The 27,092-nt window shown below is 43.7% G+C and overlaps 1 protein-coding gene across 1 annotated transcript in view; it reads left to right on the top strand.

The window, feature by feature from the left end:
* Positions 1-27,092, top strand: part of LOC131926121 (dystonin-like) — a 40,493-nt gene that overhangs the window by 3,309 nt on the left and 10,092 nt on the right. The window contains exon 2 of the mRNA XM_059281414.1: positions 11,397-11,563. Coding sequence (XP_059137397.1) covers positions 11,397-11,563 — 167 coding nt within the window. The remainder of the gene's footprint in view (positions 1-11,396; positions 11,564-27,092) is intronic.

The following is a 27,092-nucleotide window of genomic DNA, read 5'->3' as shown; positions in this document are numbered from 1 at the left end:
CAGTCTATAGCCCTAAGTGCTTACTTGGCTGGGACAGGAGCTCTACTTAAGCTCAGGAATTCCAGGAAACAGTCCACCATGCCCAAATGCGGATGTGGACTGCGTGGCACAAGGAGCAATAAGCCAGCCCGGTACAGAAATGGAGCTGATCAGAACTCATGTCGTGTTCATGAGTAGCCACCGCCCTTTATCCTGGGCAGCATAGTGAGACCACAGTTCTTTAATTTAAAGCAAAGTGACTGAAGAAAACTGCTCCAAGAGACGAGAGCAAGGGCTGACGCAACTAAGATTGTCTATGAAGGGTGGGGATGATGAACACAAGAAGGAACGCGTAGGTAGTCCTTGTGGACAGGTTGTCTCTGTGTCTGCTTTTTGAGGGATTCTGCTGTGCATACTCACGTGTCTGTAGCCCGTGGCATGGTACCTGCTGTGCACACTCGTGTCTGTAGCCTGTGGCACGGTACCTGCTGTGCACGCTCATGTGTCCTGTATATAGTCCTTGGCATGGTACCTGCTGTGCACACTCATGTGTCCTGTATAGTTTGTGGCATGGTACCTGCTGTGCACACTCATGTGTCCTGTATAGTTCGTGGTGTGGTACCTGCTGTGCACACTCATGTGTCCTGTATAGTCCGTGGCATGGTACCTGCTGTGCACACTCATGTGTCTGTAGCCTGTGGCATGGTACCTGCTGTGCACACTCATGTGTCCTGTATAGTCTGTGGCATGGTACCTGCTGTGCACACTCATGTGTCCTGTATAGTCTGTGGCCCGGTACCTGCTGTGCACACTCATGTGTCTGTAGCCTGTGGCATGGCCTCCACCTTCACCCCTTAGCCCTTCCCACAACATTCTTCTTTCTTCAATTTCACAAATCCCACTTCCTCCCGGTCTTGTTAGGTGGATGCCAATAAGAAAGTTGACTTTTCTATTTATAGACCTTGGATTCTCTAACCTAATCATATGTTAGAGGAATCTGGGAAGATTTTTGAAAATATGGATGCCTGTATGTCATTTTCAGTGATTCTCATATAATAAATGAGGATAGCTGTACTCTACAGTAGATTCCAGTGGTCAGAACAGCAAATAAAGTTGTGTGTGTGTGTGTGTGTGTGTGTGTGTGTGTGTGTGTGTGTGAAGGTCTGAGTTCTTACAGTCATCAGAATGAAAATAGTATGACTTAGGCATTTTCAGTTCTGTAATTTCATATTCTTTCAGATGCTATTGGAGCAGATCATGGTTATCCTATTAATCGTAATGTCATTCTTTGGGTCCTACCATACACTAGGCACTTCCCCCACAGCACTCATTTTCAGAGGACGCCTGTGAAGTGCTTATGGTGAGGCTCAGGAGGGTTGCTCAACTCACTTGACTAGCACATATGAGAACTTCACTTTGACCTGAAGTTGTCCAAGCTGAGCTGTTTGCCTGATACACGCCTCCTTTTCCTGCCCACGCCTTTCCCAGTTTTACATGTCTGTGAATTCTCATGTGTAAATGTACTCATTGATTTTCAGTGATTTTTCCCCCCACTTCCTTCTTTTATCTAACATTTACTATGTATTGTATGTTGGATTAAAACAAGACACCAAGTTGAGTAGAATACCCTTTCTGCGTGTTACAGCCCATTGTGTGCCACAAATGGGGACCAGGGTATTAGCCTAAGTCCTCAAAACGCAGGCTTCTGGATGGCAGTGGGGTTGAACCTCCTTCCCACAAGCCAGATGTACTAACCAATGAAAGTAATACTTCCGTGTGTCTTTCTGTCACTGACGGATTGCCAGTCAGTGGGACAGACTTTAGTGAGTCATCATTGAAGGAAGGATGAAAAGTGCCAAGTGACCGTTGTAGAGATACTAGTGGTCTCCAGATAAATGAAGAGAGAGTCTTTTTAGCACATTAACTTTTATGTTTTGTGCTTTAAAAACAATTCGGAGCCACCTCAAAGTGTGAGAGGAACACAGTAGCATCAGTCACACTGAAGGGCGTTTGTTACTTTTCTTTATGCTCAGAATTCATAGGACTGTTAGAAACTCAGAGTGTCTATCTTCTGGCCTGTGATAGGGCAACTCTGCATCCCGAAGCTATAGGTCATCTGTTCTATAGCTGAGTAATTTGTTTCTTTCCGAACCATTTTATCTCTTTTTAATGCAAGTGTGTTTATTAATTTTTGACTGACTATAGTTATTTAATTAATGAAAATGTAATAGAATTTGAACCCCAATCAGCTTTGCAATGTTCTGGTCTTTAAACTCGATGGAGGACCTATAAAAGCCTGAAATCCTCTCTTTCTTCTACCAGAGAAACGCGTAGTTTGTTATGTTTGAACAAAAATCAGAGAATTGCCTGAAGTGGTTTTCAGTTTAGCTTTCCCACTTTATTCTTCCCAGGTTTTCTCTTTTGACTTACGACCCCAGCCTGATTTTTTGACCGATGTTTAAATCACTTGTGTCTTTCATTCAGCTCTTTCTTTCATGTAGGCGGTTTGTAATTGTTACAGTTTCATGATGTTTGAGCAACATTTTCACTTAAAATAGTTTGTAGAGCATTCTAACACATATTTTTTTTAACTTGGAAGCAGCCGCTAAAATGTGTTGATTACACTTATTTCTGCCAAAATAGTCAAAATCTTTCTGAAAGAATTGTCTTTAGAAGCAACATCTTAACTCGAAACTGTGTGCTTGTGTTGACGATTCAGTGTGGAATCGGATTTTGCCCGACTGCAAGTGGTGTAAATCAGAGTTTAAGTGGCACTCCCTTTTGTACACTGACCTCAGTTTACCCTGGAGCACCTCGTGTCCTGAGGCCTCTGTGAGATGCTACTGTTTCTTTTATTTATACAGAAGGAAACTGATGCCCAGAGAAGCCACAGGGTAGGAAGGGCGAGACAGTCTGCAGCTGCGGCCTAGGTGAGAAACGGGTCATACCTGGGTGAAAAACTCCTGGATTAGAAGAACCATCGTGTGCTCATTCTTCTCCAGCGGTGGCTTCCCTTCTTCATACTACCTAAATTCTCACATGGAATGCTTTATTCTAATACAACATGCTAAGAAATGTAATTTTTGTTTGATAGCATTTTCTCATCTAACCCTGTCTTAGGGTTTCTTCTGTTTCTGTGATAAAACATGATGACGGTGAGCAGCCTGGAGAGGAAAGGGTCTATTTCACTTGCACATCTGCCTCACAGTTCATCATTTAGGGAAGTCAGGGCAGGAACATGGAAGCAGGGACGGAAGCAGAAGCCCCGGAGGAACACTGCTTACTGGCTTGCTTATTCTATTTTCTTACAGGACGAGCAGCCTAGGGATTGCACCGCCCACAGTGAGCTCAGCTCTCCCACATCAATTTTCAATCAAGAAAATGCCCCCACAACCTTGCCCACGCGACAGTCAGGAGCATTTTCTCAATTGGCTGTCCTTTTCCCAGATAGCTCTAGCTCATGTCAAAATGACAAAAGACAAAAGGTCAGCAAAAACCGTCTAAGGGGTTAAGGACTTTGTGTTCTGCGTAGGTGATGCTCCGACTAGCTGTCATTGCCACCTTGCCATCTGTCTCAGATGTGAGGCCCCGTATTAGTAGAATGAGATGGTTCATTATTGGCTAAAACTCTTAGGAAATTGTAGAATTCCTGCAGGTGTGGTAGAATAAAGAACACACAAGAGACCTTCAGTCAGAAAACTTAAGGGTTTTATTATCCACATCTCTAAAATGGGTGTGCCTTCTTGTATTAAATGAGGTGACGTAGGAGAAGTAGACTGGATGCAAAGTGTGTCATGACCTTTACCCGTTTGTTGTCTTTTCCTACGGGAAACCCTTCTAACCATCCTGTGAAGCAAAGAGCTCTGAGTTCTCAAAAGTTTTACCGAGATGTTTCCTGCTGTCCTGTAGTCATGAAGCGCTTTACATAACAGAGTAAGGATGCTGTGTTCTCCCCTCCTCCTCATTTCCCATCTTCTCACTTCTTTCTTCATAGATCAGTGGGTTTTCATCTTCAAACCCCAGAGTTAGCCTAAGCTGCAACTTACTCAAACAGAAGTTCTCCTGGGAGAAACCGGTTCTTCAGGTTGCCTTTGTTTATTTACCTTGGTAGGACTCCCTTCAAAGGCATGAAGTCCCTAGGCTATGAGAGAAAGAAACAATCCCAGAGGCAGGTCTGTGGGGAGGAAGACTGCCAGTGAGGGAGGGTAACAACGTGTTTGTTTATCTTTTGGAACAATTTATTTAAGACGGAATCTCTTGGAATGTTTTCCAAGTTAGCCGTGGCTTTCTGGACTCAAGTGATCTTCCTGCCTCAGCCTCCTGAGTCGTCACATATCACCACACCCAGTTTACTGGAAGATGTTTTTTCAAATGAACCCTCTGTCTCCTATTTATGGGAGAGAGCCAATGTGTGTTGATACCTATGTATTAGCTCCACCATCCCTGTTGAAGCTGACACTCTCCCCTGAAGGAGAGTTCTGCAGTGGATGTTGAGGTGGAGCAAAGGGATGTCCCTATAGGCTGGTGCTGTGAAGCAGTCATTTCCCCAGCAGGGGCCTGGTATCTGTGGATACTGGAAGGTGAAGCTAGTTAAAGCCATAGCTTTAATAAATAAAGCTTTCTCTCATAGCCTAGGGACTTCATGCCTTTGAAGGGAGTCCTACCAAGGTGTAAATAAACAAAGGCTTGAGTTAGTGGCATGCGCTGTGGCTGCTGAGGAAAACAAATTCATCTGTTACAGTGATAATCTATTTTTCTAAACATGAGGGAGGAATTTCACTCTCAGAAACCCTGAGCTAGAGTTTAGGGAACCTAGATGTAAGCAAGATGTTAGACCCTGGGCACAGTGTCTTATTTTACTTTGAGTTTGTTGGGGGCCACTAAAGGGATGGCATTTCCCGAAGAGTCTTTGCTCTGTCAGTTCGAATTCTGTGATTCCTTGATCTTTCTATTTATAGCCTCACCTACAAGAAATAGCTTAGATTGACTTTTCTACTTTTTGTACACTTTAGTGATTATCAATTTGATAAAACTTTTGAAATGACATAATTATTTTTAAATATTAAAAATAAAAACTGGGATTTTTTTGTGTGGAATATTAAATGCACATGTGTTTTAAATGTATATACCTGAGGCTAGGATAGAACTCTGTGTCAGAATGCTTGTATAACATGCGTATGGTCTGGAGCTCAGTCTCCCATACCACAGCAAAGTTAAATGAATGTGAATAAATTTTCAGGGAGTGTTGGAGTTTTGGAATCAATTGTGCTATGTGCATGCCATGATGGTGACAGCATCTGTAAAAATAGGATGTCCCTCTTTCCCAGTTGTCTGGTGGTGTTGACTTTGCTCAGAGGCCTTTCTCATTTCCAGATCCCGTTGACTGCACACTGATACTGTTGTTACTCATTTCCCAGCAAATGGGCCATTGAGCAATCAACTGTCCATGAAATCGGAGAACCCAATGTGTTAGTGGGGTTTCTTTCATTTCCAAGTTATGTCCTGTCAGGTTTGGGACTGTTTTGTTTTGGTTTGTTTTTAAAGAAGTTCAGTGATGAAGGTGAAGTTCTACTTGGTACTGGTTCCCTGCGGGGCAGTGGTCAGTCTGTCTGCTTCTCCTGGAAAGCAGTGCTGACTATATATAATCACTCAGTTTCCTACAATGGCAAGGTTTGCAGAGGTTCAAAGGGCAACACGCAGTGTTTCCGATGTACACCTGGTCTCCACCCCCTGCATCCATGCCTTTTCACTCAGTAGTCATTTACTGAGTACCTGATGGGCCTGTGGTAGGCAGACTGGGGAGAGAACGTTCTAAAGGTAGACGTCACTTACAAACCTAGAGAGAAGGAGCAGGTCATGCAATAGCCAGATGCGTTCGTGCAGTTTCGTCCGCAGAGAATCAGGGGCATCACTTGATTCTAGAAAGTTCAGCAGAGGCTAACTGTGGATGTAGAAGAAAGAGTACACTAAGCCAGGCATGCTGGCGCACATCTCTAATCCCAGCAGTTTAGAGACAAAGACGGGAAGATCTCTGTGAGTTCAAGACAAGTCTGGTCTACACAGTGAGACCCGCCCCACAAAACAAAAAACAAGCGAACAAAAAGAAGAAAATGCAGCGCTCACGCAGGGAGGGCAAAGCCTCAGTAGAGTTGGACGGCTGTTAACTAATCTGTGGGCATTTTAGTAACTGGGTGGTGATCTTCGTAACCCAGCGTTTGCTGGGGTTCCAGAAAGCGTTTGTATTTGATGGAGATCTCCTGAAGACTCTTCTTTCCAACTTAGGATCGTGTGTCCTGGAGAAGGGGTACATGTAGAGTGGTGGGGATGGCAGTTGCTATTGCCCACTCTGTTGTGCCACGACTCTGCCCTGTGATAGGTTTACTCCGTGAGGAGCAAATAGCATTTCCTCGTTCATTCTGTGATGTTGGGATTTGCCCTGTTCATCCATGTGTGAACAGCAAAGTGCACACAGTGGTTGGGATGTATCTTAGTCAGGGCTTCTGTTGCTGTGAAGAGACGCCATGAGCATGCTAACTCTTATAAAGGAACACATTTCATGGAGGTGGTGGCTTACAGTTTCAGAGGTTTAATCCATTATCATCATGGCAAGGAGCATGGCAGGGAGCAGGCAGACATGGTGCTGGCTACATCTTGATCAGAAGGCAACAGGAAATGGACTGTGACACTGAGTGAAGATTAAGCATAAGAGACCTCAAAGCCTAGCCCCACAGTGACACACTTCCTTCAACAAAGCCACACCTCCCAGTTGTGCCACTCCCTGTGAGCTTATGGGGGCCAAAGACATTCAAATTAACCACAGGATGTTTCAATAGGAATATGCTTAATGGGTTAAACTTTGGTGTGTGAGTGGAACTAATTAGATCTTACAGTGATAATGAATTTGAGTAGAATCAGTGATTAACGTCTGAACTTTCACAGTTGAAGCAGAAAAGCAATAACAGCTCAGAGAATTTGCTGAGTTGAAAAGTTAAGGAACATTTCCTTGTGTGAAGGGCTGGTGTTGGTGGTGAATAAGACGTTTTTGAGCAGCATACGAAGACATGACACCTCGTACCCTCAGATTTCCATCAACAAGGATATTCCATTCTGGAAGATGGTGGAAGTTTTGCTCTGGCCGGGATCACTGGAAGGCCACCTGAACAGTGTTTCACATCGGGAGTGATACTGGAGCTTACGCAGACTTTGGGCACTGCACGTGTTCAGGTTCAAGAGCCAGCTCCTTGGCCATGGGCAGGGAACAGGTCACACACTCCCTCCCTTTGAAGGGACAGCCCTGTGTGTTTAGCATCATTGGTTCCCCTGGTGCTTTATCTGTGAGCACAAGGACCTCCTTCACTCCACATTTGCCTGTGTGAGAACTGGGAGTGCATGGCTCTAAGCTGAAGAGACATTGCAGTTCTTGTTCATTGCTCATGGTATGAGAGTTTCGTAGGGTCAGGATTAGAAGTGGGGGAGAATCCGTGAACGAAGATATATAGAGGTTGGAGATGCATCATGGATGGCAGAGTTTTTGATGTGGGGCGACTGGGCAGATGATGAGGTCCTTCTCTGCAGTAAGAATGCAGACAAGAGTGCATGAAGGGGCAAGAGAAATTCAGTTTCAAGCACACTGAATTTTAAATGGTGTGATGTGCATCGCAGTGGTTAAGGATGGTAGCATCCAAGGGTAGGGGTGGAGCTCAGTGGGAGAGTGTATGCCTGAAGTTATTTTCTGAGATAGAGAGGCATGACTTGTTTTCAGCTGATACCAAGGATGCTGAATTTGAGTGAAAAGAAAGGACTGAGTTTTCTGTAGTAGGTGGAGCTGAGGATTGGGCTTGTGGACATGCTCAAGTGTACAACAGTTGCGGGTACGCCATTTTTGAGAAGTGTCCTATAAGGTGAAAAGCTGAGGTCTTTGTACCCCTAGGCTTTGGTTAGAAGAACATACCTGCAGGCCTAGAGGACTTTGCTGAAGCTGAGTTATTTCAGTGGGGGAGACCCGAAACTCAAAAGTGAGGAGGGATGCAAGGTCCTTAACGGGACGTTGTTTCGCATGGGATGTGATTTCTGGCAAGTCTGGAGCTGTGGGAGGCAGAGCAGGAGAAGTGAGGCGAACACACAGCGCAGGTGGAGACGCTCAGCAACTGGGTGATCAGTTCACTGCCAATGGCCAGAGGAGCAGGAAATAACTGTGGCTCATGACATAATTAAATGTGCATGTTTTTAATTAGTTTTAAAAAATAGTGTGTATGTGTGTGATAGTCTGAACTAGTATGTGTGTGAGTGGCAATCTGGAGTTCATGTGTTGGAAGTGATGTAATGACCAGACCTTGTCTTCCTCTGTAACTGTCGCAGATCTGTGAACTCAGCCTCAAGACCTCTCAGGTAGACTAGCACTCCCACCTTTTACACGGGCACCTCATCACTGAAGTGTGCTGTCTTTCCTAGTTAATGGACAACTATTATTGTAACTAGACTGACCCAGAATGTTCCGGAATCAGCTAGAGACAGCAGAAATAATCCTCTATACGTTGAGAACTGGGAAAAAAATATGAAGTGCAGGTTTTTGCTTCTCCTTTTGTAAAAAGGAATAACATGACAAAATAAAATAAAATCAGTGTGTATTTTCTGTGTGCCAAATGTTAATAAACCATGTTAATGTTGAATAAAATATCCAGCCGACAGTGACCATGTATTTCCTGTGTACACGATATGATCACACCATGCTAATTTGGAATTCTCATACGCAATGTAATAACTCTCATAATGTTACAAGGGAGGGAACGTACTTAAGCAGCTACATGATTTGAGTTCATAATCATGAAGAAGCAAATTTGTGTGGGCAGTGTCACTTAGTCATCTAACAGAACTGTGTCTCAACATGCTTGGAAGTAGTTAAGTAGAAAAGAGCAGTAGTTGTTTTCCACTTGGAAAAATAAAAACAAAATTCATCTGTATGTTATGTGATATGTCCGTGCACATAATTCTTTCCCAGGCTGTGGAGATTAGCACAAATTCCTAGGGAAGATGATTAAAATGGAGACAGTGCTTCTCCTTCAAATCCAAGACATTTTAAGGCCAGTGATTCTGACTTTGCTCAGCTTGGAGCTCCACCGGGCACTGACTGCCTCTGTAGGACCCTAGGTGAAGAGGGAGTGAGCCCCGCCTTCATCTACAACAGCAGACATGGTAGCATCTGCCAGCCTGGGAAGAGGGTTTGTGCTCAGCCTTAATGCCTTAGGTCCTTGGCGTGGCCCCATGCCCCTGGCTCTTGTGGTCACTGGGAAGAACAAGGGGCTTCCTGTTCAAATCTGGCGCTGCCCCGTTCTTCTCTTTCAGTTGTTTGACTCTGTATTTGACCTCTGAGTTCTTTGTTGTATTTATAGTGTCTTAGGAAGATTTTAGATAGAAAGAGGCCTTAAACCTTGTCAACAGCCTCCTACTTCCTCATTTTATAAATAAAGAAGATGGCTCTCAGACCAGAAGCAGATCTCATTGCTCTGGTCTGCGCCTTTGTTTCTGTTGCAGGGGGTTTGTTGTGACAAGTCTTTTTCAGTCCCACCAGCCATTTCCCAAATAATGACACAGAGACTTTTTATTATGAACGCTCGGCCTATAGCTTAGGCTTGTTCCTAACTAGCTCTTATAACTTAAATTAACCCATTTATATTAATCTATGTTCTATCACATGGCATTACCTCTCTTCCATCTTGTACCTCCTGTTTCCTCTCCATGTCTCCTGGCTTCTCCTGCATGCCTAGATTTCTCCTCCTCTTCCTTTCTCTCCCCAGAAATCCCACCTAGACCTCCTCCCTAGCTATTGGCTGTTCAGCTTTTTATAATACCAATAACAGCAACATTTTCACACGGTGTACAAATATCCCACAACAATTTGTGACCTCCCCCTCTCTCCTTATACTTACACACACACACATACACACACCCCTCCTTATTTGCAGATCTCTTTCAGGTCCTGGCTTGCTTACTCTTTCATCATTTCTTGGTTTCAAACATTGCTGTGACGGAGGAAACAGTTATATATTGATGTTAATCCCAGCTGTGGAACTACTGAGGAGACCCTGGTGAAGTCACTTTGCACCCTGTGTAGTTAGCATCAGGCCAAGAAGGACCCAGATGGAAGAGTTGCTCTTGGGACAGTGCACACCATGGAGATCCATGTTCTTTTCTGTCACTCAATGGAAGGGGTTCTCAGAACTGTACAAACAAATAAAGTACACATGAAAATTCTACTAAAACTGAATAGGGAGTCACAAAACATTTATAGGCTGTTAGCCAAAAATGTTACAGAATATAGTTAAAAATGAGAGAGGGCACTGTTCTCTTATTCTTGACATGGAATACTTGTTGGATCAAATTCTGCATAGAGTAATTTATAGCTTTTACTTCTGATCTGTTTTCATCTGGAAAAAAATTCACTTAAGTTGCTTTAAGAGGCCTCATTAGCAAAGAATGTAGACTTTTTAATGCTGCTAAGTTTTGGTATAATACACAAGCAGGTTAGCACTGCCACTCCTGGCATGCAGACAGATCTGCAAGGCAGCGTCTGTGGGGTGAGCATGAGGGTCACCACAGCGTGCTGTGTCACCTGGGCCACCTAGTTCGTGGTGTCCCCACTAAATAAATTTAAACAGTACAGTATAGTTACCCTAAATTGTGTGTGTGTATACACACACACACACACACACACACACACACACACACACATATAAAAGCTTCATCTTATATATATAAGTCATGCTTGTAAAATATTCTGTGTTAACTAAAATGAACTACTCGAAAGATACTGTTTCTGGGAACAACTATATAGAAGAGTGGGTAAAAAGCAAGGTGTTGATTTGAGATGAGAACTATAACTCTCAGGGTAAAGTAACAGCACATATGTAGTTGTCTGACATCTGCTAAACAGAGAAAGGTTATTACAGTAAATACATTAAACAGAAGTTCAATAATTCATTACAAATACAAGAATAAAAGCCCAAACAATATTTTATGTATTTTGTGTGTTAGCGTGCTGTTCCATGAAGACCTCTGTGAATTTTGTTTTACTTGTTCCTTTTACAATACCAATTCATTGTGCTGCCTAAATTTGGAGTGGTCTGGATCCCTTTGCCTGTCAGGGTTTTATTGTTGTTTATCTTTTTAAGATTGTAAAATTAGTGTGTTTTACATTTAAAAAAATACATTAGATGCTTTTAATTTGGATACAGATAAGTCAAATCTGAAAGCCTGTTTGAAATTCAATTTTCCTCTGTAAAACAGGAGAAATATATTTAGTATAAAAATAAGAGTTACAAGGATTAAGGGAAATTAGATGTAACTACTTGGCACATAGTAGACTTGTACTCTCTCAGCTTGCTTCCTTCCTAATGGTTTAATGCTTCTGTTATATTTAGATATCTGACATCCATGTAACTGGAGAGTCCGAGGACATGTCTGCGAAAGAGAGGTTGCTACTGTGGACACAGCAGGCAACAGAAGGCTATGCCGGGGTACGGTGTGAAAATTTCACTACCTGCTGGAGAGATGGGAAACTGTTCAACGCCATCATTCATAAATACAGGTATGGAGTATGTGCGTGTGCTTTTCCTTCGTGTAAATCCGGGCATCCTTTCATTTCTAACATGTTAAGTAACATGTTACTATGGAAGAAGCACAACATGCAGTCTATGGGCAGTGCAGAGAGAAATTCCAGATAAAATGAATGACAGCTGAGGCCCAGTCCTGAGTTAGTACTTTAAACTGTAATACATGTGCGTGTGTGTGTGCGCGCGCGCGCGCGAGCAGACACACACACACACACACACACACACAGGCAGGCACACACACAGGAAGATGACAGCAGACAGAGGGCGACAGAGCTGTATTATGTCTGGATTTATTTTCTTCAACCTCACAGGCATTAAGCTCTGATGCCTACAATCTGTAGGTCAGTGATCTAGAATTTATCTATAGGGAAATGATGAGTAGAGAGGCGAAGGTCTGCAGTTCGCAGACTTAACAACCCAGGGATTGCCAGGTCCAAAATAAAGAGTGACTGATAAAATAAGGCTGATCTGGGCCTGGTGAGCAGTTTTCCTAGGAAAATCAAGTCTTCCTGTTAACATTTGAGCTAACACTGTCTAGCCTTGTTCTAAGCAATGGTTAGTTTAATTCTCACACCGTTCCCTCTTGTCATCCCTACTTGCACATGAAGCCTAGACACTGGGTAAATATTTGCCTAGTCACAAGATTAGCAGGCGGTGGACTTGGGATTCAAACCTGGCAGGCTGGCTCTTAGGTCTGTGCTTTTACTTTTGCTGTCTCACTAGAAATTAAACCCACAGAAAATGTTTATTGAAAACTATGGGTTTAACCTCGGTTATTTGCCTTGATTTTATGAAGATTGTGTCATATTGAAGAACCAAATATATCCACAAATAGATTAAGTGTAAGCTATGAACTTATTAAACTGAAAAAGGTATTGACTATAATAAAAACTATACAAAACTGGTAATGGACTCTTCATGTAACCACACTCAACAGCCCCTATTTTTAAATAGTCTGATAGCCTCCTTCCTTTACGGGACAACTTTTAGATAGAGGTCGGTGGAGGTTGCTGAATTAAGAAGAAAACCTGGGTCAACTTACCTGCCCTTGTTCAGTGCCCAGTGCAGATACTGAGCACAGTAACCCAGACATGTCCACTATTAGCCTGCGTGTCCCAGGGACTGAACGCTGGAAGACTATGGAGCTCTTTCTCTGAAAGCTTTTAGGTATATAAAAACATTTTTAGACGCTAGCTTTTCTAAAATCATCTGCTTTGAAATTGTTGATATCTGTATTGGCCATGGTAGCCCATACTTGTAATGTCAGCACTCAGGAAGCTGAGACAGGAGGCCCACAAATTTGAAACCAGCCTGGGTTCCATAGCAAGACCTTGTCTATAAATAAATAGGTAGCTAGATGGATAGATGATGGATAAATAAGTGTGCGTGCTCGCTCTCACTTTCTCTTTCTCTCTCCCTCTCTCTCTCTCCCTCTCCCCTTTCCCTTTCTCTTCCTCTTTCTCTCTCTGTCTCTTCTCTCTTCCCCCTCTCTCTTCCTCTGTCTTTCTGTCTCTGCTTTCCTTTCTCTCTCTCTTCCTCTTTCTCTGTCTCTTCCTCTCTTCCCTTTCTCTTCCTCTCTCTCTCTGTTTCCCTCTCTGTCTCCCTCTTTTCTCTCTGAAAACTGTCTCTTCAGTACTCATTAAGGATTATATGAGCAAATTGGCATACATATGTGTATTTTTTCCCAAGTACTTAAATAAGTCACTGTACATCAGAGATCCTACAGTTTTCAAGAGAAATTAAATCCACTGTCATTGCTTTTGGTGAGAAATAGGATCTTTAAAAAAAAAAACAACTTAGGTGTATAGGTGTTTTATCTGTGTGTGTGTGTGTGTGTGTGTGTGTGTGTGTGTGTGTGTGTGTGTACCACTAGCATGGTGCCCTCAGAGGTCAGAACAGGGTTGCAAACCGCTGTATGGGTATAGTTCCTCTGGAAGAGTAGCACCTGCTCAGAGCTACTGAGCCGTCCCTCTCCAGCCCAAAAGTTGGAATTGTAGCTTTTTCCTTCTTTAGAATTTCTGGTAAAATTGAATTCCAACTCTGAGTGCTTGCAGGGTTTCTGTTGCTGAAGTTCTGTTACAGTGTTCTGTGTCCTGTACTTGATTTCTCTTGCCAAAAGAAGCCTTAAGTCTGTAAGGTGTTGTAAAGCTTTCGGGCCTTTCTTAATAAAGCAGTTGGGTGCTTTTCTTCCAGTGTGTGTAAGAATTAAGCAGATAGGCTTGACTTGCACACATTTCTTACTTCTTAAAACCTTAATTTACTCCAAAGACCAAAAAGACAAAGCCATAAACCAGTAGAGTATCAATATAAGTGGGGTTTTAGATATTAACAGTCATGATAATTTAGGAACATTGTTTCCTTTATAGTTGGTTTTACTTATCTATTCACATACAATTTTAATGTAGTGAAGTTTTCTGTGGAAACCTCTATTTAGTATGGTTTCGTCTCTTGTATTTATTTAGATAAGAAGCTTTACTATTTATTGGATTTCATTTTGCTTCAGTAATGAAACTTAGCTGAGCTGGCACATGGGCCTGTTTTCTAAACAAATGGGTACCTTTAGAGAACGTGATGGCTGTGGTGGCTGGGGTAGATGAGTCTGGGGTAGATGAGTCTGGGGTAGATGGCTGTGGTGGTTGGGGTAGATGACTGCAGTGGCTGGGGTAGATGGGTGAGTGGCTGGGGTAGATGGCTGCGGTGGCTGGGTTCTGTTGTACACACACACACACACACACACACACACACACACGTATTCAAAATTTTGGATTAATAAGAGCTACTTTATGAGAAGCCATTGATCGAGTAAATTGTTTTGGATAGCCTACCATAATTTTGATTAGTTTTGTACCTAGAATATTTGAAAACAAACAGGTTTGCTAACCTAAGTAAACAATATGTTATTAACAGTTCAGTATTTTTTACATAGTTTAGTTTTCTAATTTTTATCTCCAAAGAACTATTATGTGAAATTAAATGAAGAGGAATTTTAACATAGATTATATAAATTCAGATTATCCATGGAGGTAAGAAAGACTTAGTGTTAGAAGATAAGCACTCACCAAACACACACAGAATGTTAACCATGTAGGTAGATGTTTCTTCTCCAGCAGAAATCTGTATTATAATGAAAATAAATGTTAGTTTAAAAAAAATCAGCTGAACCATGCTGGCGCACACCTTTAATCCCAGCACTCAGGAAGCAGAGGCAGGTGGATCTCTGAGTTTAAGGCTAGCCTGGTCTACAGATCAAGTTCCAGGATAGCCAGGGCTACACAAAACAAAGAAAACAAACAAATAAACAAAGTCTCATGAAATAGACTGTGCCTTCATTTTTATCAATAATAAAAAATCTTCAGATGCTGATTAATATCCTCAACATCATATGCCTTTGAAGAAATAATGAATGTGACTGTTCTTGATTTTGCCATGACTGACATAATTTCTGTCTGCTAACGATTTTAAGAGATGGAAGTGTTGACCTGCACAATGCAGTCCTGCATCCCTAAAGACTAATGACAGTTAGCAAAGATCCGTGGGAACTCTTGGTGAGTTTGGGAGCTGAAAATGTGCGTATGTAATTACCAACCCAGGGCTTTGTTTCCTCTTATAAATTACTGATGGACAATGTTAGTTGCTTAATTTAGGATTGGGTAACAATGAAAAACATGTAACATGTTAAAAGTGATTAAAAATTAAAGCATATTAAAATACTTAGCTTAAGTAAGAGCAAAATCACAAATTCTATAGTGTTAATATGTCAGTCACATTATCTGGAAGAGATAAAGAGCCTGGATTATAGTCCAGGTAATAACAATGAAAAGGTAGGGAGATTATAAAGAACAGCTCTTGGGTTTTGTTTAAATGAATTACGGGTCAATTAATTTCCCCAATTAAATCTTGTTAGAATTTGCTGTTGTTTCCAGTTCCTTCTAGGAACTTCTGTTTGTTACATTTGGTCTCAGGGGAAAGAGTTGAAATAATGAAAGTGTCACATGCCTGCTTGTTTTGTTTGTTCCGTTCAGATAACTGGAACGCTCCTTGATCGACAGTAAAATCTTGATCGACTTGAAGCATGCCTCCCTGTTAATAAGCTCAGAACTTTGTCACTCAAAAGAATATCAGGGAAGACTGACTGGGTTTGATGGGTTTAGACAAAAGAGTGTCACCAAAACGTTTGATGAGTCAGCTTACTAGCAAGAGGGGCTGAGGTAGACTGGGGAGGAGCCTCTAGCCAGGGCATCCCGGGAGTGTTCTCTAACAGGATGAGAGTTAGGGTGGAGGCCGCAGAGTACCCTGCTGACCTTGCTGCCTGTTCCTCAGAGGAGGATATTTCAGGAGAGCTTCAGCCTTGCTCCTGCAAGAGCTTGCCTGGCTCTGTCCAAGGGAGATAAAGCTCTGACTGTGTGCTTGAAGTTCTGCTCCTGAGCTACCTTCAGTCAGTCTTTCCACGTGGATAGTTCCCCTAGAATTCCTGAAAGCCGGGTTCCACATGGCCACACTGGCCTCGTGGTGTGAAAATGTAGCCACCTAGGCATGAGAATGAATGTAAATCTGTAGATCGGAGCTAGCATAGAGGAGTGCCGCATGGCCCTGAGACGTTTCAGGGCCATAGGGAAAAACTCAGGACTAGAAAGCTAGGTGTGGGGGTGCGTTTCTGGGAGAGCTTATTTCCGCTTACTAGTTTCTGCCTGTCCTGCTCTTGTTTTTAATACATCCACTCATTTATTTCAGTCTCCTGTTAAGTCTCTGCATTCTTTCCATGGGCATGTTTTAAATATATTAGCCAATTAAGATTGGGAACTTTAGGCAATAGTTGAAACTATTTTCTTATTAAGGGGGACATAATTTAGTATTAATTATTTTGCTCATAATTTGCATTTTCAATTAAAATTTATTGGGACCACTGTGCTTCATCATAATAAAAGTTTAACAATGTTTTAATTGGGTAAGTTCTCCCAGAAGTCTGTGGTCAGAGTCACCTTGTTTAATCATATGACCTGCAGGCTGGTGAGTCACTCTCAGTCTTGGATTCTGTTCCCACTTAGAAGCTGAACTGGATTGGATTGGTTTAATACTGGGAGGAGGCCCTTCGGGGTTTGAATGTTCTCAGAGGAAGGTGGGTTGGTATTGACTGGGTAGTTCCTTCCCGTTGTCCTCGGGCTGCAGAGTCCTGATACAGGAGGGTGTGTATCCACATGTGCACACACCTGGGCATTATAGGCTCTGGTTCCTGTGGCCATAGACATGGGTGGTTACTAATGCTAAAACAACAGCAACAACAAAAGTATTTCATTTTGTAAAGCCACCCGAATTGTATACAAATGAACTCGGAATGGCTGTGCTCAGAGAAGAAATTGGTCATTGCTGTTAACGCATTTAAAGCCCTTAAAGGGCCCGTGTGCACTGCCTGGAAGGGAATTCATTTGTGTCCAAATAAGGAATATGGCTTAGTGACATAAATCTGGTTGCCATTTTTATTGCATCTATTTTTACACATAATTTGGGGGGTACAGTTTGTCAAGTAAGTATCAGAGGAAATTCCAGCCTGTTGTATTTTGTTTCTGTGTTCCTGGCCCTCTTGCCCAGATGAATTCACAGAAATGCCCAGTGATGAGCCTTGGGCTAGAAGGAAAACAGATCCTCGGGGATATGAAGTATGCTGTCACCTTAGTTGTCCAGCTTCCATTCTTGAGGCAGAACACTGAGGTGTTTCATTGCCGTCGCAGGAGGTGGCTTGTGCAGCTGCCCGCATAGAAGCCTGACAAGCCTTGGCAGTCTGCAGTAGACACACCTGACTTCATCCCCTTGTCTTCTGTCTGTGATTTCCTTTAAGGTGCCACACAGCGTTCTGTTCTGTGAATGGAACATAATGTATTTAAAATGCATAGTTAATGGACCCTTTTGGGTTTTGCCATCAACGTGTTGCATTTAGTTTGTGTTTTGGGCAAATGTGTGGATCTGTGTAGAATAAGGACCTAGGTCTGCATCATTTCCCTTCATGAGGCTTCTGAGAAAGAAACATTTCCCAATTTTTCAGTTGCACTCTGCTAGGTCTAACTACCTTTCCTCCCGTTCTCCACTTTACCCCTTTACTCACCAAATTCTTTATTATATTGGCTTCTTAAAGACACCCCGAAGCTGAAATCATAGGCACGTTTTTCTGTGTTTGATGTTCAAGGTGTTCATCAAAACGCAGGTATATTATGGGTCGAGAGAAGGAAAGTGAGGTAGACAGATTTCAGAGTAGAGAGATCACTTCAAAAGTTAGAATACTGTGACTGGGGAGGTGGCTTGGTGGGCAGAGGTGCTTGCTGTGAAAGCAAGATGACCTGAGTTCAAATCCCCAGCACCCACATAAAAGTGAGGCATGGCTCCATGTGCCAATAACTCCGGCATTAGGCGATGGAGACAGGTCGATCCTGGGAGAATCCTGGATCCAACCCAGCTGAAATGGTGAGCTTCCAGCTTACTGACAGCCCCTGTCTTAGAGAATAAGGTAGAATGGGGTAGAGGAAGGCTCCCACTGTCCTCTTCGCTTTCACATGTGCGTACACACACACACACACACACACACACACACACACGCACGCACGCACGCACGCACGCACACCAGCAGTGGAGACTGTCACGATACAACACAAGTGTGCCGACTGTGACTTAGGCAGCCTGTGGCAGCATTGGTCCCCCTTCTCCTTGTGAGCTGCTGTGGAGCCTGTAACAATCGAGCACTGACTGGAGCCACAGATGGATGCTGATGCAAACCTCCCACTGCCTCTGAACTCTGTTCTTCATCCTTTTTCCCGTCCTCATCCTCTTACACCAGAGGAGCCAGGGCCCAGCATGTCTATTCTTCCCTAGGTCAATTTGTTTCTTTCAGAACTTCTTTGATATTGTCTTGTTTATAGGTTCATATTCTCATCTTGTTGTGCGATACAAAGTAATTGAAGTGGTTCATTTTAGCACAGTGAAAAAGAAGTTGATTCTCACCTCCCTGTGTGGGGGAGGTTTGGGTTTTGTTTTTTATTGCTCACAGATTAAGATCTTAGCAGTTCACTCAGGATGAAAATGCAGGTACTAGAAGGTGGTCCCTCTGGGTTAAAGCCAGCGATTTTCTCTGGACTTACTCAGGTTTAGGAGACAGTGTGGAAGTGAGTTATTGTTTGTAAGTTGAAAGTCCTAATTCTTTAATTGCCTTTTAATTATTACAATTGTTAGATTTTAATCTTGAAGCACCAAGAAAGCTTGCACTAAATTACAGTGCCTCTGATCTTTGTTCCCCGCCTTGTTAATGGAGTGGTACTTTGTAGGGGAGAAAAGGAAGAATATTTGAAATAAATTCCAAGCCACCTAGTTTTGAGAATAAGAGAAAATTATCTTCATAATCCTGTTGCTACCTAGGGGTTCTTGGCTTTGATTCTCTCAATAATATGTGTGCCCAAATATGAGCCTAAAGGGATGCCTCCACCCTTGTTACATAACTCTGTGGGGTTCTTCTGCAAGCCCATATTTATTTGCTGGGGGACAGGGGAGGGGAAGAACAGCTTCTCAGGCCTTTGGGGGTGGGGAGGGAGGGAGGGAGGTGAGATGCTTGTTTCACCAATAAGAACAGTTAGAGAATGTGAAGTCTGAACATGATTTGATCGAAACAGTCATCTTCAGGAATTTGTTATGGTACCTGCTGTGCCGTCCCGGGAGGCGTGAGGGAGGCATAGGGAATGTGTGTTCTTACTGTGTGATCTGTTGAAAGGATGGTGTTACGTAACGTACGCCGCTGCGCGTGTCTTTGTGTGGGGCCTCTGTTCTCGAGCGGAGTTTGTGTTAAGACCGGACTCTGGGTAATTGGAGTGGGGTTTCCTTTGTCTTTATATTTAAACCTCGTAGAATGAATCCCTTTATAGTTCTTTGCAGACTGCTGAGTCTGTGTCTTTTTTTTTTTCCTAGCGAAGCCTGCTCCTGCCTGAGCTCAGCCTTGTCTGTGCTTGTCCCTGAGCTCTGATGCACACCGTGGAATGTCACACATCAGGGTGGAGCCTGAGTGGGAGCAGGCTGGGATGGCTGGCTGTTGGTGTCCTGCCCGTAGTGTGTACTTCTTCCTTTGTCCCCTCTCCTCCTTACCCCTAACGGAGGAGCTGGTGTCTGCGCTCAGGGAAATGGACACCAGCAGGAATAAAGAGTTTCTTCTCTCTCCCGGATACACACCCACCTCCGTGCATCCGTCTTCATCTCTTCTGCTCCTGTGCAGCACAGACCCCTCTTCCGCCTGTCCAGGCCCCTGCTGCCGTGCTGTGCCTCCTCTCACCTCCGTTCTCCTGGGTGTTCCACTTTTCCCTCCAGCAGAGCTTTCTCAGTGGATTTTAAGCACGATGGTAGTTTCTGCTAATTAAAGAATCTACAGAAATATTCTTCCCAACCCCATGGTTTGTGTGTGTCAGCATGTGCACACACCAGCACGGTGGGGCAGGGAGGTGTACTCTTTTCATTCACGACTAGTCTTTTTGGAAGAGCTGTCTGTCTTCTTCGTTTTTTGTTTTTTTTTTTCAGTTGATACTTCTCCGCCGTGCTTGCTCTGGTTCTGATTTCATAATCCACTCAAAACACGTGCAGGGCTTTGGTGACTTCCACGTGGCTGAATCTGTACAGTTGCAGGCCTGGTCTCCCTTGTCAGCGTTGGCCTCTTGAGCGTTCTTTTCTTCCCTCTTAGCTGCTGTATTGAAGTGTGTGACTGTTGTGGGTCCAGCCCTCTCTCTTTCCCTTGTGTCTCAGCCATATTTACAGCTTTGGTTTCTGCAAGCTGCATCACAGAACACAGGACTGTGGCTATGGTCTTCTGCTGGTCCCCCTTACTCTCTCCATTGCTGCTATCCCCCTGCACACCGCCATGGTCTCCAGCCTAAATTCTGTGAGGATATCTGAACCACTTTAATTTCCCTGTCTGATCTCAGATCTGATCGTTTAATCTCTTAGAATCCTAGTGAATGCACTTTAATGGCTTTCTGTAGTTCCTGGGGAAGAAAGTTTGCAATCCAGTAGGAAGTTCCTGGGAGTCGGCCTCAGTTTGGCCCCTTGCTAGTGCCAGCCTTGCTGCTGCTCCCTGTGCTCCCCAGCAGCTGCTCACCGTGCTCCCCAGCTGCTGCTCCTGCCCTCCCTGGGCCGCCTGCACCCATGTTTCCTCCCACCAGAGTTACAGATGGGGTTTCTCCTGCGTTCTCACTGCTGGGTGAGGACCTCCTGATGGTCCTCTAGTTCTCCACATACCCCGTGACTGTTCTCAGCATCTTGTTGCCTGGAAGGTAGTAGATCACGTTGAGTGCCGTGTGTGTGAAGGAGTAGACGTGCCGCTTTGTTTGTTGGGAAGAGTTGTATATTCGCATACCAAAAGCATCCAGTTACCTCTTCTCTGGTTGCATTTCCATGGCCCTGTTCTGTGACAGTAGGTACATCTTAGCCTGTGTACATTGTCCTTCATGCTTGGTTTTACAACTGCTTTCTCCCAAATCATCCTGAGACCTTGGGAAACACACATGGGTTGTTCTTGAGCCTTGGCCCAGTGGCAGATGGGAATCCCCCACCTGCCACAGCCACCACATCTACCAATGCTCCATAGGTGTAACTGGAATTCTAGATGATTTTGTCCAAGCTTGTGTAGCTCCTGATTTCCAGTTGCACTAGTAGGAGTCATGCAGCATTTGGGTCCCGAGGAAGCAGAGAACGAATCAGGGGGAGATCAGAGGACGCCAGCATCGAAGCTCTGTGTGTTTTGTTGTAGTTATTGTTTTACCTTAACATGGCCTTCTCTCTCGATTATATTAAAACTGTCTTTCAATGAGTAAAAGACTAACCTGTGATAAGAGACTCATAAAATGCCCCATCTTACCCACTTTTAAGTGAGAGTGGCATTAAGTACAGTGTTGTATGACCATCACCACCATATGTGTGTGTGTGTGTGTGTTATACACACACACACACATGTGTATATATATATATATCACTGCCTCTTGTACGACCTGCTTGTTTCTACTACAGTGATAAAACACCCTGACAGAAGCATCGGTGGAGAAAGGGTTGATTTTAGCCTACACGTCTAGATTATAGTCCAGCATTTCAGGGAAGCCACAGTGACAGGCCTGAGGTAGCCAGTCACATCACATCTGTGGTCGAGAGCAGAGAGAATACATGCAGACGTGCTGGCTGCTCAGCTTGCTCTCTTTACTCCGGTACAAGCCAGGACCCAAGCTCAGGGAATGGTACCATGTTCCTTTCAGCTGGGTCTTTCCACACCGGTGAAGGCAAACAAGACGGTTGCCACAGACACGCCCACAGGCCAACCGTGCATGGAGACTTTCTTCCCGGGTGATTCAGTTATGTCAAGGTGACAAATAAAAGTATCATAACTCCACCCCTTGTCAACTTGGCACATAAAACATCACTTTAAGCTATAACCTTTCACCCTCAATACCCCAAATCTCAGGTTGGTTGGTTGGTTTTTTATAAGATACAGTCCACCTTTCAAAGTCCCTGAAGTCTTTAAAATTTCAACACTTTGAAAGTTCGGAGTCTCATAACTGTGAGCTCCTGTTATCAAAAACAAGATACATACTTCCAAAATGTCATGGCCCAGAGTAAACACTCTTATTCCAGAAGTGAAGGACAGGGACATAGGAACAACCAGATCAACACAAGAGTAAAATCGAGACTTGCAAATGCCAGGTCTTGCCTGCAGCTGCTTTGTAGGCTGCTGGGGCTCGTCATGTAGTCAGCGGGGTTCAGAGGGCTTGGGTGATTGTGTCCCTCCGCCCCTGCCCACCTGCAGCATGTACAGCGGCCCATTCCAAAACACCTGTACTTCCCCCTGGCAGAACCCCACAGTGCTGGCATCTGCAATGTCCTAGACTCTATTCCACCAGAAGCCTCGCTTCACAGCTCCATGTCACAGTCCCTTGGGGACTCTCCTCAGGGACTCCCAACAGCCCCAGGCCTCAGCATCTCTCCACCGCCATCCTCAGTCTTGTGTCCTTTGTACCTTTAAAGTCAGTACCAGGTGGACTGTGCTTCTGAGATCCCGAATACTGATGTCAGCCTGAGATGTAGCCTGGCCCCCTTTAGACCACAGTCATATCAGCTTGTGTGCTGAGCCCTCCCAGGAGCAGGGAACCCTTCAGGATTTCTTCCTTTAAGGGATCTCATATCTCACCAAGTGAGCCTCCAATAGGGTTTTGCCCAGGATATCCTTCCTGTTGTCTATGCGCAGGACAGAGGGTTTTTCCAGACCCTCTGAGCTCGCACAGCTGCTTTCTAAGTTCAGCCTAAATGCCCCCACACCCTGCACGCTCCCTGACCTGCCAGTAAAGCAGTTCCATTGGCTTTAGTTTGAACGTCACTCAAGTTTCGGGACATTCTTAAGCTGGCTCCTGCCCCATCAGTTAAGGCCATCAAGACAACACACTCCCCCCATGCCCGCAGGCCACCCTGATCTGGACAGTGTGCACTGGGACTCTACCCAGGTCATTCTAGCTTGAGTCAAGTTGACAATTAAAAGGAATCGTCATTGTAACTGCATGTGACCCCGTAAAGGATCTTCCCCCAGCAGCTGGTAGCTACTTTAAGTTGATAGAGGAAATCGTTCCCCACTGTCTTTTCAGGTGATCATATCATTTCAAACTGTTTTAACTGGTTTTTTTTTTTTATTCTAATTTTACTATGTACTTTAGAGTTAGACCAACCCACATCCCTCTCCATTAGTCTGCATGTTCACTTCTGACTTAAACAATAAAAATAAACACTGGAAAAGATTAAAAAACAGTCTCTGGTGTTATACTGAGGAGAGAAAGCAAAAGGAAATGTTATTATTGGTGTGTACTTTATGTTTGCATTTTTATCTTATTTATTTATTTATTTATTTATTTATTTATTTATTTATTTATTTATTTATTGTTTTTCAAGACAGGGTTTCTCTGTGTAGTTTTGGTTCCTGTCCTGGATCTCACTCTGTAGACCAGGCTGGCCTCGAACTCACAGAGATCCGCCTGCCTCTGCCTCCCAAGTGCTGGGATTAAAGGCATGCGCCACCACCGACCAGCTATGTTTGCATTTCTACTGTGGGGTTCTGTGCTAATTAAAAGAAATGTTTGAGGGGCTTCCTTAAAACAGCTATCTGCTGTTTTTATTTCTGAGTTAATGGGAATGAAGTGATTTTATTTTAAAGGAACAAAATAAGACATAAGTTTTAGGAAAGATTGTAATTTCAAATTACTTGGTTAGTATCCTCAGCACCACATAAAGCTGGGTGATGGTTCCTGCCTCTTAGGATAACTGCAAAAGACGATCATAGTCTGACTGCACAGAGAATGGACTGGAAGGCCACCTTAGGCTAAAACCTTATCGCGTAAAGGAAGTTATAGCAATGCTTCTCACTGACAGAATAGTTAGAACCCTAATCCAGATTGAGTAGCGTTCTGTGAGAGACTTTCTATCCTGGGGGGAGATATCTCTCTCTCTCTCTCTTTCTCTCTTTCTCTCTCTCTCTCTCTCTCTCTCACACACACACACACACACACACACACACACACACACACACACACCGGAACTACCAACAGGAGTATGGGTGAGAGGTTACCCACAGAGTCAGGAATGACACAAGGGAGAGATCTCACACACACACACACACACACACACACACACACACACACACACACACTGGAACTACCAACAGGAGTATGGGTGAGAGGTTACCCACAGAGTCAGGAATGACACAAGGGAGAGATCTCACACACACACACACACACACACACACACACACACACACACACGCGCGCGCGCACACACATACACACACACGTGCGCGCTCGCACACACACGCACACGCGCGCACACACACGCGCACACGCACACGCACACCGGAACTACCAACAGGAGTATGGGTGAGAGGTCACCCACAGAGTCAGGAATGACACAAAGACAGCTGCATCACAGAAGGCCCAGCCCAGCATGGTGACAGCTTGTGAAAGCTGAAGTCTGCAGCTCACTGCAGGGCATGCAAACAGGTCAACAGGTTGCAGAGTGCCTTTAAGCAGGTGGGCTGGTCTGCATCCTTCCAGGCTCCTCAGCTGCTCTGTCCCTTTAGTTACTCTTTCTGTTTGTGAAACCTCGGGGAGGGAGGGGAGCAGAAGATTTGGTCGGTTTCAGGACTTCCTGAAACTTCTGTGTTGTTCGCTTCCTGAGCTTCAGAGGAAATTGCTATATAAGTAGAAAGCCCTGCATTGTAAATTTCTTCATGGCATCCTACCTAATTCTCATGTGAGTTAATATACTAACAAAGTGTCTGGAGTCTGGAAAGTAATATTGAGGTTGTTCCCTTACCCCAAGTAAAATCTCTAGTGGAATTTTAGTGTTCAGATAACTTTAGCTATTACTAGAGATATTTTGAAATTATGTAATGTCCATATATGTTCCCACATGTACATAAGTCTCAGGTGTGTATATGTGTACATATGTGTGTGTGATTGTAAACATTTTTGTCTAAAGTGGGTGCTTTTTAAAAATAGGTACTATACAGATTCTTAAATATTAATTTTATTCAAACACTTAAATTTACGGCAATAGCTAATTCTCCTTTTATTTCTGTTACTGGGATTAAACACTATGGCCAAAAGCCACTTGGGAAGGAGAGGGTTTATTTCATCTTACAGTTTCCAGGACAGCATTGAGAGACATCGGGGAAGAATTCATGCAGAGGCCAGGGAAGCTTGCTGCTTTCTGGCTTGCCCTCATGGCCCACTCCGCTCAACTTCTTACACCATCCAGGACCACCTGACGGGGATGGCACCACCCATAGGAGGCTCGGTCCTCCCATATTAATCATTGATCAAGAAAATGTTCCTACAGTCTTACTCACGGGCCAGCCCGATAGAGGCAGTTCCTCAGTTAACATTGCCTGTCCCCTGATGACTCTCGCTTGTATCAAGAAAACAAACTAACTCACTCACCAGCGCTCTCTCTTACATACATTTTTACTTTCTATTTTCACAGTACATTAGGGCTGTTAAGCATGTGTAGTAGTTTGCCCTTGTTTTTGAGACAGGGTCTCACTGTAGCCCTGGCTGGCCTAGAACTTTGTACGTAGACCAGGCTGGCTTCATTACAAGAGATCTGCCCATCTTTGCCTCCTGAGTGCTAGAAATTAAGTTGTGTAACACCACATCTGGCAGGTTTGTACTTTCTGGTCACACTTTCAACTTGACTTCATGTCCTTTTGATCTTATATTTTCAATTTAAAATTTATGTAATTTTCTCAAATCTTCACTTTGATTGTAATCATTTCTAAAAGAAAAGGTGGAGTATGGTGCTAAAAAAATATAGTCTGTGGTGATTGAGTCATTTGGAAAAATTAAATTATTGTAAGGTAATAAAAACAACCAAGAGCTTGTCCATCAAACAACACTTTCCTATAGAAAAAAAATCTAGCATATATTTTTGCCAGGATTGCTTTATATGATTAGGAAAATCATCTATAAAATAGGGAAATTATAATAGTTAGTGCTCAGCACCTTACAGTGGAATGTAGGGACATAGAGCCTTCATGTGCCTGCAGTGTGGTCTGATGCTAAGTTTCATACTTAAACCAGGTTGAAAATGAAATTCCTGCTAACAGTCCACAAAAGTGAGAGAAAGCTTTACAGTGGGACTAAGTATCGCCAATAAGTGGAAAGCATCTGAATTTCTTAGTGTGTATGGTGTGTGTGTGTGTGTGTGTGTGTGTGTGTGTGTGTGTGTATGCATGCATGATGTGTGTGGTATACAGGTGTGTGCCCTTGAGCCATATATAGAAGCCAGAGCAGGATCTTGAGTATCTTCTATTGGAGTCTGCCTTATTGCCTTGAGACAGGGTCTCTGCTGAGCTGAGCTAAAGCTCACCATTGACCAGCCAAGCTCTTGGGATCCATCTCTCTCGGCAACCCAATGCTGAGGTTACAGACACACAAAGCTGTGCCCAGCTCTTATTTGGGTGTTAGGGATTTGAACACAGCACAGGCTTGCAAAACAAGTGCTTTTTCCCACTGAGGCATCTCCCTAGCCCCAAACAGGTGACATTTTTAAGGACTGTGTTATCCCGATGAGATTACCAAGAGAGGAGGAGGTGGATAGGACCCAGCACAGGCCTCTGGGTGCTCCGGGCAGAGGAAGAAGGCCACTGAAAGACTAGAAAGGGCCAACGAAGCAGGGTAGCAGTATAATTTTGAAGACTCCCAAGGTCTTTGTTTTTCCCAGTGGTTTTTGATGTTCTCCTTTTTCTATTTTTGCTTACCTAATTTACTTTGTCTACTCCACACTTTTGGTAGGGGCCAACCACTGTAGTTACTGCTCTGGTAAAGTGTTAAGTTCAAGATAGAAGAGGGAGCTTGTTCAGACTCACTGTACTGTGCAGCTGTTTCTGTTCTGAAATGACATCATTCTAAAGGAAGTTTTGTGTTTTATTCTCTTGGTCAAAAAACTTCATTCTTCAATGAC

This window comes from Peromyscus eremicus, chromosome 16_21 (genome assembly GCF_949786415.1).
Source record: "Peromyscus eremicus chromosome 16_21, PerEre_H2_v1, whole genome shotgun sequence".
Lineage (NCBI taxonomy): Eukaryota > Metazoa > Chordata > Mammalia > Rodentia > Cricetidae > Peromyscus > Peromyscus eremicus.
The sequence above is the reverse complement of the archived record's forward strand: the minus strand, read 5'-3'. Positions and strand labels throughout refer to the sequence as shown.